The sequence below is a fragment of the Ursus americanus genome, chromosome 26, assembly GCF_024610735.1.
Source record: "Ursus americanus isolate L20-20 chromosome 26, mUrsAme1.1.p, whole genome shotgun sequence".
Taxonomy (NCBI): domain Eukaryota; kingdom Metazoa; phylum Chordata; class Mammalia; order Carnivora; family Ursidae; genus Ursus; species Ursus americanus.
The window spans coordinates 18316094-18337222 of NC_142152.1; the positions used below are offsets into that span (position 1 = coordinate 18316094).

Genomic DNA, 21129 nt, shown 5'->3' on the forward strand with positions numbered 1-21129 from the left:
CGTGTTGTGTTGCTTCTGTTAATGATTTAGAAGATCATGATTGATGCTTGTCCGTTACAGGAACGAACCAGCTGCAGTAACGTCTACTCAGATCTTGGGTGAGGGGTGATAGAGACGGACCAGCTTTAACGGCTTTGCCAGAGAGCTTTCACCTGGCCCTGCAGATCCGCCGTGCCCTTTCCCGCCCGCTCTGTGCAGGCCCCAAGCCGCCGCCCCGTACGGGTGCAACAGTGGGCTCCCTGGCCCTCCTCCTGCTGGGCTGTGCAGGGCTATGGGGGGCTGTGGCTGTGTTCCTCCACCCAAGGCCGCAGCCCCTGATGGAACAGCATGTGCTCTCTAGGTTCCAGCAGCTTCCATTCATCCCTTCAGATCTCCTAGTAACTGCACCTCACTGTCGCTAGCCCAGGAATCTCGCCAGTTAAACTCTTCAGTTACTCCCTTGAGTGGTAGTTAATTCTGTTTCCTGCCAGAACCCTAGTACAACTTCATGTGCGGGGAATCAAATCCAAAGACAAAAATGATGAGACCATCAAATTGGTCACCTGACAAGACGGATGAGCTACATGTTATGGCAAATATTTTCAGTGCCTCACGTTTTATAAAGAACTTTCCTGCATCTTATTTGATCCTTCTGACAACCCGTAAAGCTGGCACAGCAGTAGTAGTGTAAAAATTATTAGCATCCCTTTACAGTGGAGAAGTCGCACAGAGACACTGACTTCCTCATCAGCTCACACGCTTGAGGCCGCGTTCCGGCTGCTCATCTGACGGCGCGCGCTTTCACAGCGAGTGCCGTGCAGAAACCAGGAAGCGGCTTGGTGCAGGTGTAAGCACACTGCTAACTGTCCGTGATGAATCACCAGGTAAACGCGCTTCTCTGGTCCTCAGCGACGGTAAAAAGCTTGCTAATTACGAAGATTTGTAGGTGTTAGGCGTTTAGATTTGGCCCCCGTCTCTCTGCAGCCCTGCATACTGACCTGCACGGAGGTCTCAGGAAACACCTACACAAGTGAAGGGTCCAGGTGGCCACTGTCCCTGCAGGGTCTTTTGGATAACTTTGGTGGCATGCCCCTGCCCAAGCACAGGTAAGCCTAACTGCCAAGCCATGAACCTGACATCCACTACGTTTGTCCCCACAGGTTGTAGGTTATCTCAATACACAAGTTCATTACAGGATCTGCAATTTAAAATTGCTGGTATTGGCAACCTAAGAGTTTCCCCCACGGTTCTGCATTGTTTCTACTGAGCTGAGAGCCCGTGGGTGGCTACCCCGTCCAACTCTGATCCCTCCCCAAGCAGTGGAGACAACAGGACCACTCAGGAGAATAGCGGTGAGTTCGGACATGATGGCCCTGTCCCCATATACCTTCTAACTCAACACCTGTGACCTGGCCCAGGTTCCTTGTTCGGCAGAGACAGTTGTCAAAGAATCATTTTCGATTTCCCCTAGGCTCTCTAAAAAGGAAGGGAGTGGTTCTTTAAAACCTCTGAACTTAGCAAATTTGTTCTTGATTTCTGGTTAGCAGTCACTTCTAACATCTGGTCTAGGTCGTATAAAAAGTCAAACACAGCTGAGAAGTTAAACATTTTGTTAACATAGTGTCCCAAAGGGGAGGATGTCACACAGTCTGGATGAAGCATTTTTCACCTGCACACCTGCAAGGGCATTTTGCCCTGTTCCCAGGTGGCAACACAAGGTGGAGAATGGCAGGCGATGGGACAGCAGCGCGGAGCTACGATGAACTCCTCCCTAAGTGGCCTGGTGTTTGCTGGCTTGTAGCCTTGTCAACGGCTGAGAGGATAGCAGCACTGGTTATCACTGGTTATTAAAAATGCCCACGAGATAAACACCTTCACACCAGTGTAGCCACCTTAGAATTCAGCTGGCCTGACGTGCTCTGGAGGGCAGCCTCCCTCCTTGGTGTCCCCCTACAAGGGTCCCCAGAAGTGTCCTTTGAGACCCAGTTAGACCCACTTATGTGTCAGCCCTAGTCTGTCCTGGCCAAAATTTTCCACAACCATCTCTGAAAACAACTGCAGGCCAAACTCCCATCTCCCCTTCCGCGAATGCTGCCGCTTCTGGGCCCATTCTGTCTGCCTCTCCAGGCTCCCCACTGCATGGTCACTGCCACGGCAGCGGTCTTCCCGGGTCCCTGCATTCCGTGGCTTCTTGTGCCTCAGAACGAAATGTGTGCCCTCTTGAGATTGGATCACCATCTCCACCTCCTGCCTGGTCTCAGGACACAAATGCTTCAAGATCCTCCCTCACTTGGGCCTCTGAGCAAGCAGGACCCCCTCCTTTCCATCTGTCAAAGTCCCACTGTTACATCTCAGAAACCTCCAGAAAGCTTAGCTTTGCCAGCATCATTGCCTTTTCATTCTTACAACCCTGTGAAGTAGGGGGTGGTCACTCCAATATACTGAAGGAGGGGAAAAAAAAAAGGGAATGTGACTGGCCCAGATCTTCTAATAAGTGGAAGAGGCAGCAAGGTCTCCCACTCAACTCTGAGATCTCTTAAGCCCCTTGTGCTTGACTGAGGGGACTTTTTACATAACTCTGGAAGTTTAAGGTCTTGGGTCAGTTCGATCTAATTCTCCCTTGTGTCCTCTTTCCTCAAAACCAGCCATCTCTGTCCCCTACAAGTGACCTCTGGACTGGTTGGCCCGTCTTTGCTCCATCTCGGGGCTTGTTCTTGCCACCCACCTGCTTGCACTCTTGGCTTCACTGGAATTAAAAGCAGCGATAGCAAAAAGGACTTTCTCTGCAGAAGCCACAGTGAGAGCAAAGGCACCTAGACATAAATGCTGCCAATAGCCCGGAGCTGCCTGAACTGAGGTGACATGGTGTCTGGGAAATGGAAGCGAGATGTCTAGGGATGGAGCCAGAGCCTCAAGAGGGATTCCGGCTGGAGTTAAGGATACGGTGTGATCAGTGTAAGGTGGCAGCTGAAGCCACGGCAGTGGATGACGTCACCCAGTATTGGCATTACAGACTGCTGGACTGTCGAAGTCCACCAGACCCAGACAGACACGCTGTTGTCTATAAATGGCAGTTTCAAAGATGGCGTCAGTTATATGAGCGTTCTATAAATTACATCTTCTCTAACCCCATATACCCCCATACCATCTGTGCTTCAGTGTTCATGAGTCTGAGTTTCCCAGGTACAAAAAAAGGAAAAAGTCGCACCAGGTGTAATTTAACAGAAGACAGAACTCAGATTCTAAAATGAACTCCATCAGTGGTAAGAGTTATGGGCTCCCATGATGGGTTCAGCTTTCTCCCCCTGGTTGATGGAAGTTCCAAAATTGAAAATGCAAATATGGTGGAAAATTTTACCATTTTTTTTAATAACCAGAAGCTGAGCTCCAATGGTACAGGCAAGATCAACTTGCTTACCTGTAAGTCAGTTTGTGTGCTGTTTTAGTGAAAGGAAGTAGTCCTGTCCCATGACAGCAGATGTAAAGCGAAGCCCTCCTGCTACGATAGAGCGGGTACCTTTTTCTCTTAAGATAAGGTCAGTGCCTTATCTGGAAATGCAGAAGAATTCACAATGCAAGGAGGAGGAAGGAAATGGAAGAGAAGCTCTACCTTGCACTGCCAGGGCAGGGGACGCAGGGCCGAGCGCGGAAGGCGCTGTGGCTTTCAGGCCCGCCTGGAATCAAACCCCAGCTTCCAGTCTCACTGGCCAGGTGACCCTGGGCTTCTGAACCTCTCTGAGCCTGTCTCTTCAGCTGTAAAACACGAGCACCACTCCCTCCCTTTCAGTGTGGTTGTGAGAGTATCAGCCATAGTCAGCTCCCAGCACAATGCCTGGCATCTAACTGGCACCCGTGTACTGGAAGTCAAACCAGCAGAGCGACACCCAACGGATGCGTAAGGGTCCCCCTGGGTCCCGTTGTTCAGGAGACCGCTTGGTTCTCAGCCACAGCTGAAGCCTTTCGTTCTAGCTCTCCCAGCGCGTCACCAGTACTTTCCTCCACCTTGGAGCAAGGCTTTCAAACTGGAAATTTGTTTCTTAAGTAATCTCTATGCCCAACAATGGGGCTCAAACTTGCCACCCCAAGATCAAGAGTTGCATGCTTTTCCGACTGAGCCAGCCAGGCGCCCCAAACTAGAAATTTATTACAGCCTTTATGCAGCCACCCCCTAAAAGTCGGAGGGAACTAATCTGCACTGTTAGATGTCAGGATGGTAGGCTCTCTGGGTGGAGGCCGAGGGGCTGGGCAGTCTCTGGGGTTGCAGTCACATCCTTTTTCTTCTTCTGGGTGCTGGTTATTCGTTCAGTTTCAGAAGATTCATCAAGTGGAAATGTGTATTATGGTAGTTCAATAGCTTAAGCCATTGTTTTCATCCTGGGTTTAGCTGGTTTTCACCCCTTTAGTTGAGGCTGGGATTGGATGTGTAGGGCAAGAAAAGCGAACCTTCTATTACTTCAACACTGGGTCAGTTCTCTTCTCTTACTCTCTTGGTCTGACCAGTGTAAGGAAGGGCGTGCAAAAGACTGTTCTGCATCATTCCTATGTGGCCCCGCAGACTCACACGCTCAGGGCTGCCTCCACACGACAATAGGACAAAGGGCCAGGTGTGACACGGGCCACCACCATACACCCCTCTGCTCCACTCACCCAAAAAGCTGGGAGTAGATAAGGATGAAAGGGATGGGAGCAGGACAGGGAAAGTCAGAAGGAAAAGATGGGGCAAGGAAGAAGGGAAAGGACAAAACTGAGAGTGTCTGTGCCCACGAGGAGGAGGAGACCGTGGAGGACGGACACGGGAGATGAATAGAGAAGGCAGGGCAAGGGAATGAAGAGGGAAGCGACAGATAAAAAGGTAGAAAACAGCTTTTCCCAGGGTTTCCCTAGATCAGTAGCAACACCCAGACTCCGTGAGACCGAGGTCCCACAGCTACCCAAGTGAAACCAAGCACACAGGCCACCAGGCAGTGGCCACGGCAGCGTCTGACACAGGCGGCCCTTCTCGGGGCCGGGCTGACGTGGCTCCCCCGCCCCATGGCCAGTGACCACACCTGGTGGGGAAAGCTCTGATGAACAGCCCAAGTGCAGGACCACGGCACGGCCAAGGAGCACGCATGGAGCCCTCACCACCAGAAAGTTCTGTGAGCATCTGTCAGTACCCTCTAAAGGAATAGCCACCAAGTTCCCAGTTAGCAAACAGCTAGAGGAAACAATCTGTCTAAAAGCTGGGGGAAAACAGCCCATTGTCCTGAGATGAAAACCCCTATCACAGTTTCGTGGTATTTAGCTCTGCTTTTTTCTAAGTTCTTGTTAGAGTAATAGACTGAGGTATTAAAGGTCAAATATTACCAGCCCAGAAATGTGCCTCCCACTTGGCTTCTGCTCTGAAAGCCACCAACTACTTTCCTATCGATCAGAAAGAGACAAGGTGTACTGAGGTTAAAGGAAAGAGCACAGTCCATATTCAGCAGGAAGATTCCTTTATAATGGCGAATTTGAGAATACACAGTACTAGAGTAGGGCCTGAGTCACTGGGCCACAGGAGGCAGTAAGGACGCAGGTCTGAGAAGGACCAACGCGTTCCAGGGCTCCCGTCACACTGACTCTCATGCCGGGAATGGCTGCCATGTCCCTCCCTGAAGCTCGGCCCACCCACCAGTTCTGTCAGGAACTAGGTCGCATTTAATTCTTCATGTTTGGCCACTGAAGATAAAATCCGCCCCGATGACAGGATTTCAGCACAACAGTCTCTTTCCAGTCACGAGAGATGGATGTCCCGGCTCTTGGTGAGAAACAAAAGTTCACTTGACTTCTCTTGTAAGAACCAGAGAATTTTTTTCTTAATGATCCATTGAAATATTTATATATATTTAAAACAACTAACAGTCCATTCGGTGCGCTGTTTCCCTGGAAGATTCTCGTATCACCCCTCCGATAGCCAGAGGGGGCATGTATCAGGGAACAAAGAATTAAGACACTTCAAAATAAGCAATAAAAATCCTAGTGCAACACTCAGAAGCAGATGGTGGGCTCGCAGGGCTGGAGGGGAAGGAAGCAGGTGCTCTATTTAGGAGCAGGGTGGGGCCTCGGGGAAAGCCAAGCGGACAGAAGCATCAAGAAGTAGGAAACCTGGCTGGGGAAGGCCCGTTTCCTCCCGTGCTCTTCCCAGTACTCGGGGCGGAGGACCCTGCCCCTCACCCCCCACCCACTCCGGTGACCTGCACGCTAGGTTGGGTCGTCTCTGACAGCGGCCTAGGCCAAGAGGAGGGATCCCACTCCAGAGGGCCCCGGGAGAGTCCTTTCAGGCCATTCCAAGCAAGAGGTACCTGGGGAAAGGCAAGGAAAGGAGAGGCTTCAAAGGCTCACAGAGAAGAAGCAAAAGGTGACGAGCAACACGGCGGCTCCGCACCTGGCTCTGTTCTGTGGGGAAGACCTGCAGACACTGCCACCGCGTCCCTGTGCTGGGGACAGACTGTGCTAAGTCTCCAGAGCCAGCAGCAGCCTGCATATGCTCCACATTCCCTTCGGCTGTATCTACACATATATTTATAGCTTTATGATTTCTAACTGAAATAAATGCGACGGATTCAGGTTCACTCCCCTTGGCTATAAGCTGCTCGGTCCCCTGCCCTGAGGGGTTCACACCTTCGGGCCTGCCGCCAGGCTCACCCCCCACCCCAGGAAAGTGGCCCCGGGACGCGTAGAGGACACACACCGTGACAGGTGCCCGGGAGGAGGGCCGACCTCAGTGAGACTTCTGTTTCTAACCCTGAGAACCTAAGGAATTGTGAAGGACGCGGAGAGGGAGCTGGGGTTAAAGGTCACCGGGCTTTTTATTGCAGTTAAAGCAGACTCGGACAGGATGGTCCCAGCCTCGAGAGGGGACAGCCCGGCGGTCGTGGGAGCACTCGTCACAGAAGCCCTGTCCGCAGGCCCGGCAGTGGTGCTTGGAAAGCTTGACGCTGAACTCCTTCCGGCAGCTGTGGCAGTGCAGGATCTCGTGGTCGGGCACCCAGTACGCCGGCCTGGCCGCGTCCTTCACCAGCCCTGCGGCGGAGACAGCACGGATGGGCGGGCCCGCGGAACCCCACACCCCGAGGCCCCCGGGCCAAGAAGGCACCCCCGGACACTTCACTGGCTCGCAGCCCTACTGCACCCACGGCCGCCTGCAGAGCCGGCTTGATTTTCAGGATTTATTTGAGAGCGTGAGCTGGGGAGGGAGGCACGGGGAGAGGGAGAGAGTCTTAAGCAGACTGCACCACCCAGGTGCCCCTCACCTACAGAGCGTGTAAAACACGCAGACACCTGGCCTTCACCCCACACCATGCAGCTCAGAAGAGCTGGAGCTGGGGCCTAGGCACTGAGGTCTGCGTATCTACTGAGCTCCCAGGTGAGCTCCCAGGTGATCCCGCACCACTGGAATAGGGACGCCTGGGTGGCTCAGTCGGTTAAGTGTCTGCCTTCGGCTCAGGTCATGATCCCAGGGGCCTGGATCCAGCCCCGAGTCGAGCCCCCTGCTCAGCGAGGGTGTGCTTCTCCCTTTCTCTCCCTCTGCCTCTCCCCCTGGCTTGTGCTCTCACTCACTCTCTCTCAGATAAAATCCTAAAAAAAAGAAAACTGGAGTAATGATAAATATTTCTTCCTTCAAATCCCAGTTCCAATGAGCATGTGCTAATTAGCGGCTTCAGGACGGAGAGGTCACCTAACTTCTCATCTTCAACAACCCACATTCAAGAGCAGTTACGGGGATGACAAGAAATCACGTGACATGTCTACCACACTGGCCTGGGACCCAACAGCAGCAAGTGCTGAGCACGTGAGCCCTCGGTGAGCACAGGTGGCGGGCTCTCTGTGCCGAGGGCAGCCGTGCTTCTCCCAGGCACCCCCGAGAGCAGACGCAACCTGAGCTTCCAGGCCGGGCAAATCTATTTCTACACCTTGAGTCAAAAGTTCATCATCTGCTCACCTTTGAGCCACAAGGACGGTAAATCGGATCCAAGCGACTTTCACCACCCCCCACCCAGGAGCCTTCGGCTGCTCCCTCGCAATGGGCAGGAACACCCCAGGCCCAGCCAACCATGCTCCACACGCCGGTGGGTTTCCCTTCCCCTCCTCCGACCCTCCTAGTTACAAGTACCCCTCACATCTGGAGGTGAATAAGGATCTTAAATCCTAAATGAGTATCAGCTTGGCTGGAGATTAAAGACCGCCACCAACTCTGACTCTCCTGCCCCCTCTCTTAAATCCAGGCGGGCTTTGTGACTCCAGGAGTCTACAGCAGAAGTACCATTTCCAGGCCCAGACCTTCAAGACACTGGTGGCTTCTACTTCCTATCTTTTGGGGTATTAGCTCTTAAGAGTCCTGAGCCCCCACGTAAGAAGTCCAACAACCACTGCAGAAACCACGTAAAGAGGCTTGGAGAACACACGGAGAAGGGGTCTACCAAGCCCAGCCTTCCAGGCAGCCCTGCCAAAGTACCTAGCACGTAAGCGAGGCTGGCTTGGCCCTTCAAGACAGGCCAGGCCACCCTACTAGAATATCAGGAGGTAACTCCAGGCAATGCCACCTGGACGGGAATAATTACCCTTCCTGACTCCAAGCTGTGAGACATGACAAAATGGCGGCGGTCTCAAGCCTTCACATTTTCAGGCAGTTTGCTATGCAGCAATGGATGGTGTAAGAGATGGCCCTCAGAGAAACACGAAACCGCTCAAGTTCAGCAGAAGCAAGCAAATGTAAACTTTCATTCTCAATCTAGGTCAGCAAGCCTCTGCCACAATGCCAGCCCAGGGCACTCTGAAACCCCTCCTCCCACATACATTACACCTACCTAGTGGTATGTCAATGGCTGTCACCACGGCCCCCAAAGTGCTCTGCACGGCCTCGCCCACCTTCCGAGCGATCAGCGTCCCGCCTTCATCGTCAGCCTGTGCCTCAGTCACATCTGTAGACAGTGAGAAAGGAAAAGCTGTCACCTCTTAGTCATTTCCCAAATGGAAAACTCAGGGGCAACAGCAGAGCGCTTCTGGATTCTTCTCCCAGGATACCAACTGTGCTGCCCTGCAGTGACTGCGAGGGTCTGGGCTGTGAGTCAGGTCAGACCCTGAAACCGCGTGAGCTCGCTCAGTCCTTGACCTCAACCCTCTGGAGCTGGTTTATAACCTTCCTTTCCAGGTAAGCCAGAGAGGTTCTAGGAGCGTGACCAAGAACCTTCTCCAGGAAGAAAACCCAGTCTAAGCCACGTCTGGTAAACACCGGACAGCAGGAGCGCCCCCGCCCAGGACTGACACCCCTAGGACTCGGTTAACAAAGAGCTTAGAGGACGCCAGCCAGGACCAGGGCAGCAGCTGCCCTCAGAAGAGAGACGGGGCTGGAATAGGGTGAGGCATGTCAGATTCCACTTCCCAGGAGCCAGTGCCAAGGAGAGAGGGACCCCGCCACCCTGCAGCTCCTGGGCCCCACGTTACCTAACTGGACATTCCGGGCTTCATAGCAGTTGTCGCACACCCGCACGGGCGCAGGGCCCCAGCCCCGCTCGGGCACTGGCCGGGTCTTGGACGAACAGCTGTCACAGAAGCCCTCCCCGCAGGCCCGGCAGTGATGCTTGGTGTCGTTATCTTTAAAGGATGTCGCGCATTTGCTGCAGCTCTGTTCCAAGCCCAAAACAGAGAGGCAGGCATTACTCGTTTCTACCAGCTGGGAAAGCCAGCGAGACCCAGGGGGAGGGCCACGGGACCGCCGAGAGCAGCAGGACCCCGACCGCAGTAATGGAGAGAACCTGAGACCTCCAGTCACAGAGTGCACCCACTGAAGGCCAGCTGGGATCCATTTTCTTCCGAGAAGTGCCTGGAAAGCCACCTCAAATATATCTGGCTGAGTCACAGCATTCTCACAAAGGACTGTGCTAAGTCTAGCCAGAAGACCAATGAGAATTCATTCTTTTCCACAGCTTCTCGAAAGAGCCTTTGGGAAGCTGGTGAGGAGCGAGCTTCCTGTCACAAAGTGTGTGGGTGAAAGTTGGGGGCTCCCCTGCTGTGGGTAGAAACTTATGTATCAAGCCACATGACCTCTAAATGCCCCTTTTCCTCCAGATTCTGTTATCTACAACCTCAGACATCTAATAATAACTAGCCCTTGGAGGCAAAGAGCCTATAATCCACCAAAAAGAGAATAACTGCAGAGTAACACAAAGAGAAATCAATGGGCAAGAGAACGCTGCTGCCTCACGTGCCCTACCCTTTCTAACGCTCTGGGAGCTAACCTGACTGAAAGGGAAATCCCACGCCTCCCTCACAGAGCAAGCTTAGGACAGGGCAAAATGGCACCAGCAGAATGGGCCACGCCATCCCTGCCACACCATACCAGGATCTGGGAGTTGGGCCTCCAGTACGCAGGGGCAATCTGGTCTGTCAGCCAGGAAGTCACAGCCTTGGTGGGCCCAAGGCTAAGCTCAGACACCGACTGAGCCATGAAGTTCATCCCATCCAGGAGGCGCTGGGCAGCATTGTTGTTGTCCTTCAGAAAGCCATCCGTCTGAAACGAAAATGCAGGCTCCCATCATGCTCCGAGTGAAGGGAGTAAAGGCAAGGGGGGGGGGGGGTCTCAGGTGAGTTGTACACTCGTCAATGGCAAACTCAGAACCACAAACTCCCTGACAGAGAAGAGTGGAACAGACCAAGAATCCCTCTGGCTTCCAGGCAGTACCACACCCAACCAGTCATTACTGACTTATTCCCTTCAAGGTGACCGTGAGGCTTGATACACAACTGTTCAACTCAGGCCTTTCCTGCCCATAAGCGAGATGTACAATCCAGGAGATACTCGAGTAAAGATGGCACCTCCTTCTAGAAGCCCCCCACCCCAGGCTGGGTTAGGAGCCCTTCCTCTTGGGTTCCTCTAATACCCGTACATTGTTAAGAATCCTGTTTCCATGCGTAAAGACAGTACTTGCTTACATAATTGACTTGCTATTAGACTGAGCTCTCTGAAAATAACAACCTACCTTTTCCATTCTTGTATTTTTAAAGTACCAGGTTCAATTCTGGGCACAAAGTACTCAACCAATACTTGGGTTGACATAATAACTGAGTGAACAAACAGAAGGGGGAGGGGCCTGTATCCCCTAATCCCAAGGACCATGAGGAATGTGGCCAAAGGGGAACTATGATATCACTGCTTTCGTGGAATAGAACTATCTTACCATGGAGACGACAGCATTCACAAGAAAGAATACAGACCCAAAAACAAAAGACATTAGTCAGAAAAGGCGTAATGAGAAAGTTATACTAGTCAAGGCCACATTAAGTCCTTGGGACAGGATGGTCCGGCCCATCGTGCCAAGAGGGGGTGGGCTCCAGAAAGGAGACCACACCACAGGGACACATTTTGGTAGGACTGGGAACTGAAGAGAACAAAACAATAAGGAAATCTTCAGTTTGATAGCGCTGTAGGACTCGGGCCGGCTCAGGACGGCTCTGCAGGTAGGCCTGTGGGGCTGGCCAGTATCTTTATGAGTCACCCAGCAAGGAACAGCACCTAGTAAGATAAGTCCCTTCAAGAAAATCACTCATCTTTTTTCCACGAAGAGAAAAGGTTTGGGGTGTGGTGTGATTTACTGGTAAGAACGAGAGCACCACATCACTGCCTCCAAACAGATTTGTTTTTCTAATATCCTGAATTCAAAAGTCAAATTAAAAAAATAAGGGTCAATAGTAATCCCACTTCTTAGACTATAGTGCAAGAAAATTTCCCAGAACAAAGGCTTTCTCACATAAAAAATGTCACTACGGCATTTTGATAATAAAAAAAAAGTCATAAACAGCATGAATGGGGGCGCCTGGGTGGCACAGCGGTTAAGCGTCTGCCTTCGGCTCAGGGTGTGATCCCGGCGTTATGGGATCGAGCCCCACATCAGGCTCCTCCGCTATGAGCCTGCTTCTTCCTCTCCCACTCCCCCTGCTTGTGTTCCCTCTCTCGCTGGCTGTCTCTATCTCTGTCAAATTAAAAAAAAAAAAAAAATCTTTAAACAGCATGAATGTTCAAAAAGAAGGGGATGGGGAATCAAACCAGAACACGAGACAGAATGTTACAGTGACTACAAATGAGAATCATGAAAAGTAGAAGCAATGTGGAAAACAGAGGTATGAGAAAAAGCAGGTAAACGGCACGTAAATTATAATCGCCATCTATACAAACATACATGTGGAAATGAGAATATGAAAAAATACCGTATTTGCTAAGGCAGCATAATAACAGGTCAACATTTAGTTTTTGTTTGTTTTTTTAATATTTTCTTTATTTATTTGACAGAGATAGAGACAGCCAGCGAGAGAGGGAACACAAGCAGGGGGAGTGGGAGAGGAAGAAGCAGGCTTCCAGCGGAGGAGCCTGATGTGGGGCTCGATCCCAGAACGCTGGGATCACACCCTGAGCCAAAGGCAGACGCCCAACGACTGAGCCACCCAGGCGCCCCAACATTTAGTTTTTTTAAAGCTGTGCTTCTAATATTTAGCCAAGAAGAAATGAAAATAATTAAGGGTCTAGAACGAGAAAGGCTCTCCAGATCCTGCCTTCCTAAACCACCAATATATTAAAATTCAAGGTTAACCTTAATTCTACCCAAGTTCCACTTCACCACACACATGAATAACTGAATGATACAAGAAGAAAAATGGTGCAGCTCTTACTCCAGGCCACACGTGCACAATCTCTGTCCGGACCACCGTATCCACAGGATCCTGGTTCCCAAACCAGTACTGCCGGCTACGGTAGACCACGCCGCAGTTGGGACATTCGATCACATACCTACAAGGAAAGCAAACAGATGCTGTTACCCAGCCAGGTGCCTGGCAGACCAACACACCAACCACCCTCAGCCACATCGTCATCATTTAAACTCACCCAGACCACGCATATTTTGCAAGACCCATCCAGGGGGAGTCCGTGGAAGCGGACGTCTTGGGCACTACGCTGACCTCCTTGCCTCTCTCATAGCAGGCCTGAAACATGGAAAACTCTGCCAGCTTCTTCTCTGTACACTGGACCCCCTGGCCCCTTCGTATCCCTGGCCAGCCCCCTCCCCACAAACCATACCAGGGTTTGCAGACCCTGAGTTCAGCGCATCAGAGGAAGGGTCGTTTCTCTAAAAAAAGCCAGTACCCTTAAAGATCATGAATTGAATGTGTACCCATCCCAGGCCCCAAACGGAGCTGTAATTTACACCCGCCACCGCAAATCCCTTAGACTTGGTTCCTGCAGAGCACTTCTGCTCTGGAGAAGAATGAACAGTGTATATGCCCCTGGCATACAAGCTCAACAGAAGAAAGGGAAAATACGCTGGGAAACAAATTAATAAATAAACAAACCAAGGGGCCCCAGCATCGGAGGCACGGGCGTTCCTTTGGTTAGAGCAGGGGAGAAGTCCCAGAGGTACTCCACTGGAATATCAAATACTTCAGGACGCAGCAAAGGGTGGCCCCGAGTCTTTCCCAGAAGCAGAGCAGGACCAGCAAGCCAGCCGCTGGAGCACGGAGCTCAGAGCACTCACCTTGCAGGTATAAACTCGGTTGTCATACTGGTGGGAGTATCTGCAGCGGCTCTTGGCTTCATGAGGGACTCCTTCTTTCCCATGATTCATGCTGTTCTTGCATCCAGCCCTGAGTGAAGCCCAAAAGCGGACAGTGAGGTGGCTCAAGGAGCCCCTGGCACTTACACAAGGGAATGGGACCCTGAGCCGGACACAGGGCCAACACCAGACCTTGGTCATGAACTGGACACCGAATCCTGAGCACAGAGGGCGCCGTGCGTGCCTCAGAAACCCACATGCCTCTCTTACACGAGACTCAACGGCACTACAGGGGTGCGGCCACTAGTACCCTTGTGTGAGGAGAAAGGAGAAAAAAGGGAGAACTCTCTTCCTAGAAAAACCATGTGGTCCCACAGCAGGAATGAAGGAAACCCCAAAATCCAAAAAAGCACAAAATGGGACGTTTAACCAGATCAGGCTGCCAAGATATAAAACAAAAAGCACCCTATAAAATAAAATTTGGCAACGCATTAAGAGGAGGCTTAAGCTAAACAAGAAAACCTTCCAAACGAACAGTGAGCTCTGCCATCCTGACAACGCAAAAACAGAGCAGGACTTTAGAATTTCACCATGACAGGAGGGAAAGTTCTGGAAACCCTGGTGAGGCTGTTAGAATAGAAAAGTGATGACTGGACAGAGCCTAAGCCCCTCATGCTGGGCTATGGGGTAAACAGAAAGGAAGGTAAGTCACACTGGCAACTAACATCCCGCCTTCCTCTCCAACATAATCCTTAGCTCTCCCCAGCCCAGACCGTTTAATCTCTAAAAGCCAAATCCTTTTTAGAAATTCAGAGCCAAGGTGGTGGCAGTCCGGGGCCCAGCAGGTAGCCTGCAGACAGGGTTCAATGCAAAAAGACCACTCACAACAAAAGGCTCAGGTCTCCTCCTCCAGAGGGATACGTGCGGAGCACGTGGCGAAGACAATGCAATGGGGAAGAGGGTGGCGGGGTGGGGAAGCGTCTACAGGACCCTCAGACTGCGATCTCACCGACACACTGCATTTAAGTCCCCTGAGCGCCATCAGACAAGTCACCAGACTGTGATTTAATAGCTGTCAACAGCTCAAATTAATCCAGTGATCCTCAAGTGTGGCCCCAATCAGCATCAGCATTACCTGGGAGCTCATCAGAAATGCCAATTCTCAGGCCCTACATCAGACCTAATGAAACGGAAACAGGAGGGGGAGGCCCAAAGACGTGCTTTAACATGTCCGCCAGGTCTTCCACGCTCAAATGTGAGAATCGCTGCTCCAAGACCCCCATGACAAAGTGTGGTCAATAGACGGGGCAGGTGAGATGTCACCCCGGAGCGTGTCAGCAATGCACAACCTCACCCAGGCCTGTGGATGCAGAATTTGCATTTGAACAAAACCCCGAGGTGACGCACGCACAGATTAAAGTTTGAGGAGCCCTATCTCTCAACACACCGGAATCAGCCGAGGACGCTTTCGAACGCGCCACCACGAGGGCCCCGCCCCAGCTCTGTTAAGTAAGCAACCGTGGAGGTGAGGCCCAGGCCTTGATAATTTTGAAAGCTCCTGGAGAATTCTAACGTGCTCTAAGAGTCACAGTGAAAGGAATCAACCAGGACTGACACCTACCACAGAGCTTTATACACACTAGGCTGGCAAATGTGTGAGTTAAGCAAGTGGAAAGACTACAATGAAAAGCCTTGGCTGGAGAAACACAGAAAAACAAAGCAACCTAACGTTTTCTGCAGTAAAAACCGCCCAAGCCAGAAGTCAGCCAATGTCACATCTAAACCAGGTCGGACTCTTTCAGAGGGGATCACCTGGGAGCTTGTTGGAAATACACCTTCTTAGACCCCAGCCCACCCCTAATTCAGAATCTGTAGTTTAACCAGACCCTAGGGGATCTGCACGCACACTGAAGTCGGAATTCCGCGTCTCTTTGCCCGAGGTGGCCAGCCTCACTTACCCACAGCTGAGGCACAAGGAGGAGCAGGTGAAGTATTCATCTGGAAAAAAGGAGCTGTGCGCCATCTGGTCATCGGGGATCTCACCGCTGAAGCGGTCACTCAGTGCCTGCCGAGGAGGGAAGGCGACACGTGAAGGCACTTGGCAGAGCCCCGTGCTCTGGCCCTTCTGCCACTTGCCTTTCTAAGTTCCCCTTGTCGCTGGCTTACTTCTTACAGGCCCCACTGCTGGGAGAGGCAACCCAATGACTTCTGCTCCTTACCCTCGACCTTCCTGGCCCAACCTGCACCCACCCTCGCGCCACAGGAAACCTCAGGAAGGACCAGCCCATTCCCCTGGAGGTCAGAAGGAAGCCAGCAACGTTACTGTGCTCTCCCAATTACCTTGGAGGTTATAAACACCTCACACACTCAGTCTTTCATGCAAAACCACCACAGATATTGACTAATGCCCATTTCATCCTGTGAAACCGAAACCAAGAAGCGGAGACCCAGGAAGAAGGCCTCATCTTTAAGTCAGAGAGAGGCAGAGCTGAGTGGTGAGCTGGGAGTTCCCTGGGCTTCTATCCCAGTTCTAACCACAGGCGCTCTATGCGAGTTTACTAGGCCACAGAACTAGCTCGATGTAGAAAAAAAGCCATCAGGGGCGCCTGGGTGGCACAGCGGTTAAGCGTCTGCCTTCGGCTCAGGGCGTGATCCCGGCGTTCTGGGATCGAGCCCCACATCAGGCTCCTCCGCTATGAGCCTGCTTCTTCCTCTCCCACTCCCCCTGCTTGTGTTCCCTCTCTCGCTGGCTGTCTCTATCTCTGTCGGATAAATAAATAAAATCTTTAAAAAAAAAAAAAAAGAAAAAAAGCCATCAGCCAAAAAATAAGGAAGAATTATTGTAGTGTTTGGCAGCCTTTTATCAACAACAGTAACCTAAAAGACAGCAAACGACCAAAATAAATGCCAAGAAGAAAGATAAAGTATTTGCAGAAGCCAACTGAAAATTTTCTGTTGAAAGGTAGCTTCCATTTCTAGTCCTCTGTTTTCACTCACTACTTTAGACACTGAAAATACGTTCAGGCTGACTTCTTCCCACCAGGCCCTTACTCATATGCAGTGGGGAGAAGTTATATCAATTCAACAGAAATGGCCTTTTCAGACTTTAAAAACCATCATATGCCTGCAGTTCCCAGCTTCCAAGTTTTCAATCTCTCATTCTGAGGCAGCCACGCACTGTTCAGGGGGAAGAGAAGGAAAAGTGGCATAAAACAAAAAGACAAGATGTTACTACCTTTAGTAAAAAGGCAAAAGAAAATTTAAGAGGAGATTTGGGAAAAGGGCAGATTAGGTTTTAAACCGAGGTTCTCAAGCTCCGAAGGGAATTTCACTTAATGAGAACTTATTCAAGTTCCCTTTCCTTTTCTCAATGAGATCTTTATATCCTGAGTTGCGAACTCGAGTGTTTACAAAGGCACGTGATGTCAATGTGGTCAGTGCTGAGTCAAGTCAGGTGTAAGAAGGAGCTGCAAGGAGTGTGTCGAAGTGAGAGCGCAGGACTCACCCAGGCACATTCAAACTCAGCTTCGGCGTGGACAACGCACAGGCCCGGTAAACACCATGTGCCAGCCGTGGCCAAGCAGGTCGCAATCCTTGACTTAGACCAACAAAAATGGTCTGACAAATAATACATGTAAGTCCTGCCCTCTTGCGGGTATTTTGTGAGGAGTAACTTAGGGAAACCACTGAGCTTTGAGAGAGAGGATATAAATGGATATACATACGAATATAATAAACAAGAACCACTCACTAGCCTCCACTGCCCTCCTCTGTCCTTTTTTTTTAATTAAGATTTATTTATTTGAGAGCGAGCAAGCGTGTGAGGGTGGGTGTGGAGGGGCAGAGGGAAAGGGAGAGAAACTCGAGCAGACTCTGCGCTGAGCTCAGAGCCCCTCGCAGGGCTCGATCTCACGACCCTGAGATCAGACCTGGGCTGAAACCAAGAGTTGGAAGCTTTAACTCACTGCACTACCCAGGTGCCCCTGACCTACTTCTAAATGACCTAGACTTCCAGGATTTTTTTCCAGGATTTTTCCACGAAGCCTTCCCAACCACTCTAGACATACCACACTCTGCCTTCTCTGAACACCGGTTGTATTCAATACCCGAAGTACATATTGAGTAATTAGGCGATGATGCAAAGTTATGGCCCAGTTGTATGGATATTACCCCCCAGAGAAGATCACACATGCTGTAAAAGTCGTTTCCTACCTTTGCATCCTCCAGTGCTCCTAGGGATTCCTAGTTAAGGTCCTAACAGGGTCTCAACTAGGACCTCTGGAATGAAGTCGTCCAGCACCAATCCCCGTGTGCACACCAACCCCCGTCCTCCCCTCCTTACCTTGGCCCTGCCTCTGTGCCAGGCTTCATCCCATGCCCACAGACCCTCTCAAATTTAAGCCTAGCTGCTCCCTGATTGGCCCAAGTACTGAGAACTCAAGGCTGTATTTCTCGAACAGGTAGGAGCAGAGCTGTCCGGGACTGGCTGGTGGGGAAGTAGAGCGTTGTCTTCCTAATGCATCAACTGACTAAAACACTGGGGGAGGAAGTTTGATAGACAGAGATAAAGCAGACATGGCTATAGTATGAAACTGAATGGACAATTTGCATAAATAAAACATAAGCCCCCCCCCAAAGTCACTTCAGCTTGTCGCTGGCGGGTCTGCACCCTCTGGGCCTCTATCTCCTCAGCTCTAACAAGCAGCTGCCAGGAGTACCTCCTCGGCAGGTGTCTTCACGGATGACACGGGCAAGATCAAAGGACTTACATGCAAAGAGCACCGGGCATAAATTAAGAGCTCAGAAAACATTCACTGCCATTATTAACATCATTTTTATTGGTTTCTTATGTTAATAATTTTCTTATTTTCTTCCTTAGATACTCTCCTACCTAATCCAGGGAATGCAGGGGATGGAAGAACTTCTCTCCTTTCCATCCTTTCCATGATAGCTCACAGGTCTTCACAGCTGCTTGCATTTGTTGGTGAACATTTTATTTGTTTGTTTGTTTGTTTATTTATTTAATAAGTTCTACACCCAACGTGGGGCTTGAACTCAGTGGGCAAATATTTAGCTGCAAAAAGATGCTTACATATCAGGGTGCCTGGGTGACGCAGTTGGTTAAGTGTCCCACTCCTGGTTTTGGCTCAGGTCATGATCTCAGGGTTATGAAATCAAGCCCCATGCAGGGCTTCGAGCTCAGCGCAGAGTCTGCTTAAGATTCTCTCTCCCTCTCCCTCTGCCCCTCCCACCTGTCTGCGCGCGCGCACACACACTTGCTCTCTCTCGCTCTAAAAATTAATAAATCTTGGGACACCTGGGTGGCTCAGTCAGTTAAGTGTCTGCTTCGGCTCAGGTCATGATCCCAGGGTTCTGGGATCGAGTCTCGCCCACACTGGGCTCCTTGCTCGGCGGGGAGCCTGCTTCTCCCTCCACCTGCCGCTCCCCATTTGTACGTGTGCTCTCTCTCTGACAAATAAATAAATCTTCTTAAAAATAAAAATAAATCTTTAAAAAAAAAGATGCTTATGTATCTAATGGGGGAATAGAAGAAGGGAAAAAAATGAGGAACGCAGAAGCTACTAAAGACGTATAGGGGAAACCAAAAAAATATATATATATTTTTAGCCCCAGGGCTTTTTTAAACAGGTAACTGAAAGGATAACCTAAGTACTAGTCGCCCTTAGGAAACATCAAATTTGGCATGAGTTCACCAGCTGGGTTGAATTCAGGGCTCATTGGCACTCCCCAGCAAATATACCACTGCAGCCCAGTAGCCGTGACAGCACGAGGTTCTTGCCGTTCCAAGTGGCCTGGCTCACTTCTCTGAAAGTTCTCCAGAAAAATGGCAGCAAGGATCGCAAAGCTTGGCATGGAACAATCTGCAGGCTGATTCCCATGGCGCGTGTGCCCAGAGACCCCCCACTGTCGCCCGCCCTAGACAAATTAACTGCTGGCTTATGCTGGCCAGGGCAGCCATAACCTCTTATGACATCAGAAAGAGAAGAACTCCCAGGCTAACCAGTCTCATCACTCAGACACCGGTCACCCAGCCTCTCCACTGCTGGGTAACACAATAAACATCTCACTTCCCTCACAAGTCAATGAAGAGCTGGCAGCTGGTAATGAATCAGACCCTAACAAGCTTCAGGAGGACTGACATCAATCAAGAGTTTGGGAATAGAACAGTGTAACTGTTTACCAAAAAATTCTGATGTTAGTGTGTTTTAGACACAAGGATAAAGAGAAACTATCCTCCTTCCTCTACAGCCTGATTGTTCCTTTCCAGTGTAGACACTGCCACCTAATCCATAAACTTTGTCTTTCAAAAATTCCAAACCTCGGGGGCGCCTGGCTGGCTCAGTTGGTAGAGCATGGACTCTTGATCTCGGGGTATGGGTTCAAGCCCAATGTTAAGCGTAGAGATAACTTAAGAATAAAATCTTTAAGAAAAAAAAAAAGTCCAAACCTCACATCATTCCAGGTTTTCTTGGGCTCTCCTCCTCCCGAGGTCCCCAAGCTGTTAGAGGAAGGCAGGGAGACCTCTCCTGAGAAAGCTAGGGAAGGCATTTGAGGCAACTCTAGAAAAGGTTGCCTGGAAACCAGATGATCTTGAACTTTAGTTGCCTTGGCAACAGTATGGCCCTTTCTATTGAACCTGTAAGGTTTTAGTCCCAGTCATCAAGGGTTAGCAGGGAATTTTCGGATTCAAAATGGAGACTCTTATGTAAGCACTGACGCCACCTCCCCCCACAAAATATAATAACTTTATAAATAGATACGTCCTGATGTGACAGAACTGGAAAGTCAGAGTTTCTACATTTAGAGATCAGAGGCTAAAAAAGGTATTATATAAAACCTATACAAATTCAACTATAAAATGGTTCCCTCATGTATTCAGAACCATAACAGACAACAGTTAATTCAATATTCAATTCCCCTATTCAACAGAAACCTGAGCAGCTCTTTAAACAGATTTAGCTGCTCCGTGAGGGTACACTCTACTGGTAGGTGTCTGAGCTATTGCTCCCATGAAACCTGAGCAAAGCAGTGAGTGGTCAAGAAGTGGGAAATAATCCTGCCAGAAAAGAGGGATTGGAGCCTGGACCACACCATGGCTGACTGGCAGGAAGAACGATCAGGTCAGCATGATACATCAGGAAACAACTGAGCAGGCCACTAGAGAAGAGGACTGCAGACTTCTCTCTCTCACATTCTGCAAACTCTCCCTCCTTCTCATCATCACATTTCCTATTCAATAACGAACATGCAGCACTCGGGCTCCCTCTGAATCCAACAGCGCCACATCAATCAGATGAAAAACATCATAAATAAGACACAGCTAATAATTTCTTTTAATGGATACTAACGGCATTAAGAAGGTGGGTTTTTTTTAAGATTTTATTTATTTATTTGAGGGAGGGAGAGAGAGAGAGAGAGAACAGATGGAAAGGGAGAGGGAGAAGCAGACCCCCACTGAGCGGGGAGCCTGATGCGGGGCTTGATCCCAGGACCCTGAGAGATCATGACCTGAGCCGAAGGCAGATACCCAACTGACTGAGCCACCCAGGTGCCCCCAAGAATGCAG

At 50.4% G+C, this 21129-nt stretch overlaps 1 protein-coding gene across 2 annotated transcripts in view; it reads right to left on the bottom strand.

Moving 5' to 3' along the window:
- Nucleotides 1-5439: 5439 nt before the first annotated feature.
- Nucleotides 5440-21129, bottom strand: part of ZFYVE1 (zinc finger FYVE-type containing 1) — a 55737-nt gene continuing 40047 nt past the window's right edge. For both annotated transcript variants that reach the window (XM_045807882.2, XM_045807881.2), the window contains exons 5-12: nt 15500-15606; nt 13524-13632; nt 12878-12975; nt 12664-12781; nt 10340-10510; nt 9445-9625; nt 8808-8921; nt 5440-7023 (exon numbers count right to left, since the gene is read on the bottom strand). In XM_045807882.2, the coding sequence (XP_045663838.1) occupies nt 6791-7023; nt 8808-8921; nt 9445-9625; nt 10340-10510; nt 12664-12781; nt 12878-12975; nt 13524-13632; nt 15500-15606 (1131 nt within the window). In that variant the 3' untranslated portion in view covers nt 5440-6790. The remainder of the gene's footprint in view (nt 7024-8807; nt 8922-9444; nt 9626-10339; nt 10511-12663; nt 12782-12877; nt 12976-13523; nt 13633-15499; nt 15607-21129) is intronic.